The 11,828-nt window shown below is 40.3% G+C and overlaps 1 protein-coding gene across 1 annotated transcript in view; it reads right to left on the reverse strand.

Moving 5' to 3' along the window:
• LOC146708861 (integrin alpha-5-like) overlaps positions 1–10,057 on the reverse strand; it is a 52,351-nt gene extending 42,294 nt beyond the window's left edge. Inside the window, exons 1-3 of the mRNA XM_085455717.1 lie at positions 9,709–10,057; positions 2,035–2,159; positions 83–183 (exon numbers count right to left, since the gene is read on the reverse strand). Coding sequence (XP_085311843.1) covers positions 83–183; positions 2,035–2,159; positions 9,709–9,908 — 426 coding nt within the window. The 5' untranslated portion in view covers positions 9,909–10,057. The remainder of the gene's footprint in view (positions 1–82; positions 184–2,034; positions 2,160–9,708) is intronic.
• Positions 10,058–11,828: the final 1,771 nt, after the last annotated feature.

The following is an 11,828-nucleotide window of genomic DNA, read 5'->3' on the forward strand; positions in this document are numbered from 1 at the left end:
CTGCACTATATGTTAACAGCTTTTCAATTAAACACATATGCCACAGGTCACTTCAGCAATCTAGCCAATGAGCTATTCTTACCAGGACGCTGCTACCATGGGCACGCACAGTAGCTCCGAACCACTGATGAGACTTGAACTCAACCTGAGTGTTCACTTCATTTATATAAAAATACCGGTCACCTGTGAAAACACAGAAGAAAACCCAAAAGATTTATAGTCACCACACAGTTTGGTTCTCAGAAAGCAGGACTAGAAGGAAACTTCAGTGATGTCAGGAGTTGCTATTTTAACTCTGATCACCGTGTTGTGTTTGACTTTTGTGCTGTCTGGGCTTCATTTGAGAGAGTTCCCCACATGTTCTTGGCTTTTTACATGGATATTTTATGGCCTTCTTCCCGGGGTCTGCAGTCTTAATCCATCCTCCATGCTATGGCAGACATCAAACAGCTCAAAAGGACTTGGACCTTGTTGTTACTGTAACCCAAACGGTCGTATTTGATTGTCAAGATGTGTTTTAAGAAGAGGCCCTGGCAATACTAAGGCACCGATGAGGAAAGGTTTGGTGGAGTGTAAGGAGAATGTGCCAAAGAGTTTTAATCTTGCAACTTCAGCAACATTACACCTCCAGATTTTTGCTTTTTCAGGGACATTCTGTTAAAATAATTAATTTGGGAAACTAAGACAGTTTTCCAAGTTCAACTGCTTTTCCTGGTCCACAAAACTTGACTCAGCTGAGCCAAGTTGCCTTTATGTCCTTTGGAGCACAGTTAAAACAAGAACCACTTCACTAAGTGGCAAATAAAAGTTGTAGAGATTTGCTATCGGACAATTTCTTGCACACGCATGCTTTTTGTCTCACACGCATAAAAAGGAACATTCAGGATCCCTGATTGCTTAACAAACCCTAACGCCTTCTGCATGCCTGAATGAGAACACTTGTCTTCAGTCCCTGTTTAAGCACTCAAATAATGTAAATTATACTTATAATGTGGCTTTAACTGTAACCTTAACCGTGGTGATTTTCTTGATATATGTTCCTGCTGTCTCTACTAGAGTGGTGACATTAAACTCTCCTGGCTGCAGTTCAGTGTGCCTGTTTGGTTAATGGAGTCTGGCCTACGTCCTCCAACACACCATTAATCCTGAGGCCTGAAATGGGAAAAGCGAGACTACTGAATGTAAATGTATGTGGTGTGCGACTGTAAGCGTGGTTTTAAGTGTTTTCTAATACACTATATCAAGTTTCCGAGACCATTTGTGTTTGTAAACATCTTGCGAGTGTATATTTATGTGCGCAGAGTTTGCACAGCCACATTTCTCGGTCTGTGCAAACCACAATTTGATATCAGCACGCAGTCGGTCGTGATAAGTTACACCCTCTGATCCTCAAACGGTGGTCCTTATCGTTTCCTGCATTTCTGATGGAGGTGATTGTTTTCCTGGCAGGGCCGGGGGAAGGCCGGGTCCTCTGGGGTCCTTGTCCCCGTAATGACTCTGCGCTAATTAAAGAGCACTCACAACACTGGGCCCCGAGTCGAGGAGAAAAATCAAAGCTCTGTGAAAACACTGCAAACGCAGCTCATTGCCCAAAATGGAAACCTTAGAGAGGGGTGGGGTTGAGGAAAGACTCAGTCACCATTAAAACTCAGGAAAGACATCAAAGGCTAGTTTCAATCAAAACACATGGCCCCTAGATCGGGCGATGGAAGATGGCAGGGAGCCGCACTCCTGACCTCAAGGTCAAGCACAGCGGCGCTTAACTGGGGGAAGCTACCCATAGCTTCTCTCAGCCACTTTAATGGCGAGGTAAAGACAGCTGTGCGTTTACTACACATTCTGTTTCAACTATTTCACGGTACCTTTGGGGAAAGTGACATTTTAATACTGTGGAACAATATGACCTACGAGCCACTGCTGTGATTATGATGTAGGGAGAATCGTCTCCCTTGGATTTTAAATATTGAGCATGATTTTTATCTGTGCCGGTGCAAAGAAGACAACCGTTAATTTAGATTTAACGAGACACCCTACCTTGCTTGTCAAAGCTGATAATGGTGCAGTTATTTTGGCTCCACGGGCACATGTACACAGCTCCTCCTTCAGTGACGTTGGGCTGGCTGGTGTTGGCTTTCGGGGCACCGATCAAAATGTTGATGCTAGAGCAGCAGAAAAGAAAATATGACCAATTTCTGTACAGAAGCGTAATTCCAAAACTATATCTACATACATTTTTTGGTGATCTCAAGACAGTAAGAAAGTCATGAACCCTTCCTGGCTGTAGCTTCTAGACATGAACACAGAAATTATCCTTTCACTTGAGCAAGAAATCAAATATGTCCATTTCCCCAAATGCTGCACAATTCCTTTAATCAGAACTCAAATGATGACAAAGAGGAAACCAGACTCTGACAGTCTGTACTGCCGGCTATGAAAACAGCCATAAAGATTTGAGAAGTTAGATCACATTGTTTTGTTTATAGAAGTTTGTAAAGTTCAGCACAACTGTTTCATAGAGGTATGTTAAGAACATTTAAAGAGCAATTTGTAGCTATTACCTCAGCATTCCCACCGATCCCTGCCATTACCAGTTACTTTTACACCAGATGTTAGATACAGTTACAGGACGTTGTCTGGCACTGCTAAACATAAATCTACAGACAACACCAAGACTTATAGTCATTTATCCTGCCCTCCATTTTAATGCTCTGACCCCAATCTGAATCCTAACTTTAACTCCAGGCCGAGGAAATAAAGATATGCAATTTTTTTTTCTCCCAAGTCTTTGCAACCAGGGGTGAAATTAACTGATATACATAAAAAAATGTAAATTTTTTTCCCAAATAAGTCCAGTTTGCCTCCAAAATTAGTAGTTTCGCCTTCTACACATTAGTCCCCATCACTGAAGGTTCACTTTATACCCCTCTGTGGTTTCTATTGGCAAACTTAAAAGGCAGTTTTTTCTGCACCTGCAATCTGCTTTGCAACCCACTTTAACCCAACTCTTCCTTTCATCCTGTGTCTGACTTAATGTCATGTATGTTGTCTGCTAAAAGCTCAGAGTGCTGCATAAGTCCCAGTCCAGCTTTGTCTATTCTGGGCTACAGTCTTGTTTTGCTCTGCCCACCTCCAGCTTCATGTTCTCACATGAAAGGTAGAAAAAAATCCCAGAACAGAGCCTTTTTCTCCAAATATAAATTGGACCTTGGACCTATCCTGGTTATAGTTAAATTTCTGTTCTTATATTTTGTCCTACGTAGGTGACTGTGACCTGTTTGGAAATTATAGACTCAAAGTGTTGCGATGACAACACGTTGGTCCCAGAGTATTGTAGCTCTTTTTCACTTTAATGAATGGCAATCATCTTTCTCAAAGCCTTGTTTAGGTATGGTTTTAGCCTTTGATTTGTTTAGAAAGACAAAGACGTGGTCATTTGCTTTTTTGTCTTACAATGACGAGAAGCTATTTATGCAAATACAGTAACTCAGTGTTTTCACTTAGCGCACAACCATGTGGCAGCTCCTTTAGGTTAAAGAGATATAGATTTCTATCTCTCAGTTATTACTTTCGTGCTGAACGTACTTTTGCTTTGTAGCTAGAAAATTAAACAAACTTTGGTGGAAAAAATGGGAGAGTAGACAAGAAGTATCCTGAGATGGTTGTGCATATTTTCATGATATACTCTGGAAATCAACAAAGCAATAACACACATTAATGTGACCTATCAAAAGCTGTTCTAAACATTTGCTTGCATGGATATAGATAAATATCATGCAAATATATACCTACACCTGTTATTCATGCAGCCTTGCTAAAAAAAAAAAAAACCCAGAGCCAATGGCACAGCTTAAGACAGTGGTGACTGATGACATTAGCAGATATCAGACAGACTCTGTACTCTCCCCATCCCCCAAAATGTCTTAGGAATATTTACACGGCTGGATGAGCTTTCCTTATAAACCATTCACTCCACAGCCACTAAGGAGTGCAGAGTACAGGCTTTCAGTGGCTCACTTTTTCAAATCAGTATATAACTTTTATTCACTCTCTGAGGTGACTAAAAACACTAGAGCTACAAATCCTGAACAATAGGATGTTTATCAGTAGAATGACACTATTGAGCCCCGAAATTACAGGATTCCTTTCCTTGAACTCATGTTCAACAGGAACAGCTGCGAACAGGAAAGAAGCTCAGGAGCAGTACAACGTATAATTTTTAGTGAAAGATTTATGACCTCCATTGAATTTACTCACAGTCACATTATTCCAAAATAGGTTGTGTCCTAATGGTGGCATATTTATACACAAAATTATATTTATTTGTGTAGTTTCACCACATCAGGTCTGTAAAATGATCCAAACAAAGAACTGGTAGAACTGCTCATGACCTACAGGCCTATTGATCCCGTGATAGGGATCAGTACTGTCTGTAAACACAACCTGATTAGCATGGTTGGGAACTGCTGACGTGCATCACAGTGCTGTCACTGTTCAGATTTTTTAAGATTTTATCAGGGTTCTTATAATAAACAGGATATGGTGTTTACATGAACTGGACCCCCATACCAAAAATCTGCTGTATTTGGTTAACATGTAAATATACTCACTGAACTCACACGTCTGCGTGTGGCCCAGAATTCCCTGAAATACTGCTCCCTTAGTGTCTTTACACTTGTGACCATGAGATCATTACTGAACCTCTATGAGTAATCAGAGCAAAAGGCAAGTGTAATAACCGAATCTCCAAAACTGCACCAAAGTAGTGGAAAAAAAGAATATTTTGGTGGCGGTAATAGACTACAGGAAGTTATAAATCTTGGTATTCTAAACGTCTGTAAGAAATTTCATTTCAACACTGCAGACTGTAGCCTAGATGTAGCCACATTACATTGGTTATTAGTTTTCCTTAAAAAGCCTCAATACAGCATTTTGTTCACCAACACGTACGTTTTTCTGGAGCCAGTTTTCAGCTGCTGATATAGATATCTGCTAATCAGTGTTAAGTAACAAACCAATACAGTGTTAGAAATTCCCTCATGACCTCTGAAGCACTGCGTACTGTAATACTGGAAGGACCATTAGAAATGAAAAAGAATCAATTTATTATGCAGTATTTATGAACAGGGAAACTATCCAAACAAATTGTAAACCGGCTTTATAATAACGTTTAGTTGTGTGTTTTAACAAGCAAGACAAAAGCAAAACAGTCCACTACAGTATCTCACTAAGATGAACACATATAATTAGTATGTAATATATAATTTTTTATATATCCTTCAGTCCATGAATAGCCATATAGTCAGTGACACCTTAAAGGCAATCGCACATAAAGCATCTTAGGTGTTAGGCAGCTTTATTGTTCTCTAGATCCTCCTGGTGTCGAAAACTTTACAGTCATGGCAAAAAGAAAGTACATGCTGTGTCTGTTCTAAGATTTTATATATCAAGACATAATCAGAAATTATCAGTGTCATAACATTAGGCAAATATTACCTGACACATGCCATATTACACTGTGTCAGTATTTGCAAAATAGCTGTATGTAAAAAACTAAGGACACCCCATGTTTCAGTAGCTTGGAGACCCACTTTTGGCAGCAATAACTTGAAGTAATAAATAATTGTTTGCTGTATGATTTCATTGGTCTCATATTGTGGACCTGCTCTTCTTTACAACACAGTTTCAGTTCACTGAAGTTTGCATCACACCATTTCAGGGTCACTGCAAAAAATACTGATTTGCTTTTTCAACCATTAAGTTAAACACTTGCTGCTTTGTTTAGGAGCATTGTTACATTGCACGATCAAAATTGGGTCAAGCTTTAGCTGTTAGACCGACGGCCTCATATTTCACTCGTGAATGCTTTGGTATACTGAGCGGTTCATGGTTGAGTCCAGCTGCTGTAGCTGCAAAACAAGCCAAGATCATCACGCCTCCACCACCGTGCTTGTAGTTGGCATGGTGTGCATGTTTGTGCTGATATGCTGTGTTTGGTTTTCTCCAAATATACACTCCACTCAATTCAATTTTATTTATATAGCGCCAAATCACAACAAAGGTCGCCTCAAGGCGCTTTATATAGAGAATGTTAGAAGAACACTGTTAAAGAAGCCTTGTGGTTGCCATGTTCTTTTTGGGGGAAAGGGGGCTTTCTCCTGGCAACCCTGCCCAACAACCCATACTTGTTCATTCTTTTTCTAATGTTACTGTCATTAACTTTGACATTTAACATGCTAACTGACGCCTGTAGTGAGTGAGCTCAACTTTGTGAATAATCTTCCGCACTGTAGAATAACGAACTACAAATGGTTTGGAAAATACCTTATAACCCTTCCCATTTATCTCTAGTGCTGATGTCTTTTTTCCTTAGCAACATGTTAACACCTGAATGCTCCGGCACAGCAAACTGCCAAACCTTCTGCTGCATAATTCCTGTTAAATAAATAATGACCTGATATGTGATATGCCATGTTTTGTACTTCTGTCACATTCCAGATAGGACAGAATTCTTTCAGCACATGAGAAGGATTTAACTGTTTGTCTACAGCTCCAAAAGCTGTAGTAAACATTAGATGACTTTGTTCTCCAAACCAAGTCACTCGTCTGCATATTCCTAGCCTAATTAAGAAATGCTCCAAACCTCTCTAATTTTTGCATAGTTTTGATTTCCTCAAAAAGCCACAAGACTGTCATCCCAAAATGCTTCTCATTACTAAGTGAATACATGCACTGTCCTAACAGAAAACCTAACGTATAATTATTCACCACAGCACCTGATATGAGCTAGAGAAAGCTTCCCAAGGCTCCCAACAGACAGACAGCGAAGCAACTGCCAGAATGCATGACAGCCTGCAGAAACTATCTCATCAGCAGAATGAAAATTCAGCAGTTGCATCCCTTTCCTGTGTTGTTTACTCATCGCAACAAGCACTAGATTCACAGGAAGACATTCAGCTGCATTTCTCTGCTGTCAGTACGCTTGAATTCGGTGGAAGACAAAATGTGGTATTGTTCAGCATAGGCAGAAAAAAAAGATGTGTGTAAACCAACATCTCAGGAACCACTCCACAATATTCCCTCTGACTGCCACAAGCTTAGTTGAGCAAACTCACGTAATCTTAACCGACCTCCTTAAATGAAAATATCTACATTCATTAAACCAACATTGACTTTAGTCTGTGAGCCCCCAGGGATGACAATGGTGTAAGTGAACTCCAGCAAAAGTAGCTTTACATTTGACTTCCAATGGCTGCCAGCTACCAGCTGCTCTCCGGTGTGGTAACATAAAGCAGATTAAACCTGCAGCAAAACTGAACTACAACCCTGTCATCATCGAGGCTTGCAAACATAAAGTGCTTTTAGGTGATGTAACATATCTTCCAGAGGCTGTCAGCAGCTGTGAACAGCTGGCTAAAACAGGGCGTTTTGACTGGACAAACCAACATGGATTTGTTTGTCTCCAGGGAAAAATAGAAAAATGTGGTTGAGAACTTTGAGGGTATTTGTTTCTGTCAGCTTGTTAGCAGTTCAGTTGTAACTGGTAAACTACCAGCACTAGAAGACTGTGTAGGGGGGTAATGCAGTACAATTTACTGTTAGTTGTAGATAATCAAGGTCGCTCCATCCGCCCTCTATAACACTAACTGCTGACTCTGTTGCAGCACTGACTGAACAGCTTTATCGCTGTCTTGATGCACCCTAGTCAATCTGAGAACTGATTGTGAACGGTCACAAGGGCAACAAGATCGCAGGTTCATTGAACAAAGTTGCATTCATTTTGGTCCTGCCCTGTCTCTTTCTCTAGTGTGACTCTAGCATTCATCTGATGTACTGACCAGAGACAGCACAATATAAAAGATGGATATAATCACTATGACGTCACCCACAGTTTGTGATGTTCCATTTTGAAGGCTGGATATGAGTCGGTTTGTTTGTTTTATCATTTTTGTTGTTTAGAAATCAGATGTGACACATAAGGGGCGGGCCTGGCTTGGAAACCACATGTTCATTCGCTTGTCAATCACAATATGTCAGCAAATGAGCATCTGCTGAAATATTTTCCTTTCTAAAATTTGGAATAACCAAAATTTTCAAAATGATTGGCTGAGACCATAAACTGAGCAGGGAAGTGTTATACAGAGGACCAAGTTTGTTTGTTTGTTTGTACTGTTTGTACTGTTTGTACTGTGACGCGGTTTTGTTTAGAGCCATTGACAGAACATTGTACAAAAGACTAAGTATTGGTGATTTATACATCTGGCTACACTGACCTCCACAAACAGTACAGTTCATGACTCAGTAGTACATTAATGTAAAATAAATACTTTTCTGAAAGAAAAAAACTTTAAACAAATCCATAAATTACTGCTGCTCACTTAAAAATATATATGAAGGAGGAGGGGAGGACGTAGCTCAATAGGTAGAGCATTCGCCCCATGATTGGAAGGTCAGGGGCTCAAATCCACCAAAGAGCTACCCTGAGGTAGCCCTGAGCAAGGCACCATCCCTACACACTGCTCCCCAGGCGCTGGATTGGTGGCTGCCCACTGCCAGAGAGTAATTTCCCTACAGGGGATTAATAAAGTATACAAAAAAAAGAACAAGGCTTTTTTATGTGATATTTCCATACCAGCTATAAAACATAGCAGTTTAGCCAAACCTGATCACAGTTTGTTGTGTGACAATTTAAAACACACGTGTACACGACATCGCTATAACAGCAGATTGTAACATTTTCTATTTGGCTTATGTTGTTTAAAGAAAAGTAGTTTTTTCTTTTCTATTTACAGCTACTGTGGATTCAAACTGGGAAAACCAGGTTTTTCTTTTCTAGCACTACACTGAATATGTTTTCACTGACTGAGTCCCTGAAGTATTGCAGTCTACTATAAACGTTTTAGTTTTTCATGGCACTGGCCTCTCAAACAAATCTGATGCAGAACTGTAACTAAGGCTGGTTTTGCTTGATAAACTTCACACATTCTTCAAAATCACTGTGTGTGCTTTTTCCACTAGTGCCCAGAAGAGAGGAGATATAGGTGATGCTAAAGGCTGTCTGTAGGGGAAGGTTTGATCTTTAACTTCATCTCACCTGGCAGTTCCTCATCTGTCAGTAAAGAACATCGGGAAACCCTTAATGCCCCTTCAGTCTTCATTCAGAATAAGACTTGCATTTTTCTTACTTTGCTGTAGGTTAACCCCCTGCTCCCTAAATCACACAGACACACACTTGTGTGTCTGTTTCCAATCAGAGTTGGGCCTATATCCAGTGTGTGTGTGTGTGTGTGTGTGTGTGTGTGGTGGAGGGGGAGAGAGATGTATGTGTATATGCATGTGAGCTTCATTTCATACATTTCCCCCCAGCCCATGCTGTTTAAACCTTTAAAGAGCTGGGACAATGGCCAATAACACAAGTAAACACACATTTAGGCTGTGATCCAAACACAGAGATGCGTTTTTAAAATCTAAAATCTGTTTCTCATGTCAGGATTGGTGGCTCTACCAGAAAATACTGCTCTGTGTCTCAGGGTGATGTTATAGGGGCGCCAAAAGAGAAGTGGGTTACTGCGTAAAGTAACCACAAGGACAAGATTTTAATCTTACACTAGAAATAAAAAGAAACTTTACAAACTGTAAGGAGAGCCGGAAAACTTCCCCTCGCTGACCTGGAGAAAGAATCCAGCTCTGTGGCCGTTCCTGGCACTTTACCTGGATGAGTTCTTGAAAAATTCCACAGAATAGCCGAAGTAACTCCCCGGGGGTCCAGTGAAGACGACGCGGTTCTCCGTGTCCAAGTTAAAAGCGGCGCCAAGCTGAAACCAAAGCACCACTACAGGTAGAGCCAGCACGGCGCACTCACAACATTTTCCCCAAGACCGGGTAGGTGAAAGTCCAGGAACGGTACCCATCTCTTGTGCTGCGCGTCTCTTCTTTCATTGAACAGCCGCAGCGCCGCAAACGCATCATGCGTGCTGTTCCTTCCGCGGGACGCCTTTGGAGTCGTAATCATAAACTGGTGTCCTGAATATCCTCTCCTTCAGATGCAACAGGTCCGGTGTAGAGTCCCACAGTGAACGATGAACTGTAAAGGAAGAGGGTCAGAGTGAGAGGGAGGGGAAGAGTGCGGCCAGATATGGGGGTGGAGTTTTTAAATATTACCAGACAGTCTGGTTCCCAAAGAAAAAAATGCTGTAAAAAGCTAAAAGGCACGAAATCTGAAATATCACAGCAGAACCTCAAGTGTGGGCTAAAGCTCTTTACCTCAAGGCACCGAAGAGAGAAGTGGTTATTTCAGCATTGCACATTGTAAATAAACAGGCCACTACTGTAAGTTACAGTGACTCCAAGCTGCAGTATCAAAACTGTATTTCACTTCTACAGCAAGAGAAGATGTATTTTTGCAGTACAATAATCATACTATAAAAACTTTGCATTTTACAATACTGTAATTCAGTAAATTTGTTTTTTAATTTGATGCACATAAATATATATTAACATTTCCACTATATTATTATATAGACAAACAAAACTGCAACACATTTTAGCTAAATGCATATAAATGCTAAATGCAGTCATTTTATTAACGTTTGGATTAATGTTAGCTGAACTTTTTATTTATTCAAATGTAGCCCTGTTAAATCAATTAAACTCTCTTGTTGCCTCATTTCGATTTACATGTCAATGCTTATCTTAAACCAGAGGATTGCACAGGGTTAGAATTAGGACTATGGCTCTTACCAAAGATGGTTTAGACCTCGTAGTTAGATGCAGAAAGATGCCGTGGATTCAAAAATGACAGTAAAGTGCTGTATTTAGAGTGTGACTTACTAGAAGAAATGTGTACAGTACAAAGTACAGTTAATATCTGTAATGTATACATAAATGTAAGGTTTCAGCATTCAGTGTATCCCATTCATCCATTCACTTCTGCTTATCCATTCAGCATTACAGGAGGCTGGAGCCTATCCCAGCTGTCATAGCAGGAGAAGCAGGGTACAACCTGGGCAGGTCACCAGGCTAACACAGGACAGTTGGCAACCACTTGCTGTAACTTTTACGGCTCCCCAACTGTTAAATATTTTACATTTAGCATAATAAGACTATTCTCTAAATGTCATTCCAATCATGTAACAGAATTTGTGACTTGGCAACAAGTTTGGAAGTCTAGCTTTTGCGAAGAGTTCATGATTGAACGATTAGGGAAAAGTGAATCCCATTACTTAACAGAAAGGAGGAAATTTAAAATGGAAACATAGACATCAGGTAGTGAAGAGCGGGGTTTTAAGCTTCTTCTTTTTTTATTGCTGCTGCAGTGGAAAATAAGACTATGTGACGTCTAAGAGTAAGCCAACAACTGACATTAACTTGTCAGACATCTAAAGTTCTTATGAAGGTTCCAGATTTACCTTCATGTTTTTGCAAGAGTCGACTCCTTTATGCAGTGCTACCAAATCACAGCTGATGCACTTCCAAATTTTACATTAGGTTTCAGCAGAAATACATTCCCAACGCTGCTACACTAATAAATAAAAGAACCGAACGTCGGTATAAAGCTCTGTATTGCTGAAAGGAGCTGCAGATTGACGTGACAGTTCACTGGAACATTGTTACTTTGTTTTCATATTGTCATTTAACACCTCATCATTGTACCAACACTGATTATAGCTGCTCTTAGCATTTACAAAGATCTTCCTGGAAAACATACAAAGAAGAAATTAACTCTTTTATCTTTGTTCTTGCTGTTTTGGAGTTTCACTCATCCGTGTGTAGAAAAGAGGCTGTATGTTTTCAAAGTCAGACTTACTGTCAGAGTTGTGCTTTTCCTCTAC

This window comes from Copadichromis virginalis, linkage group LG5, assembly GCF_057382275.1.
Source record: "Copadichromis virginalis isolate Kocher_CV1m ecotype Utaka linkage group LG5, C_Virginalis_male_GT1.1, whole genome shotgun sequence".
Taxonomy (NCBI): Eukaryota; Metazoa; Chordata; class Actinopteri; order Cichliformes; family Cichlidae; genus Copadichromis; species Copadichromis virginalis.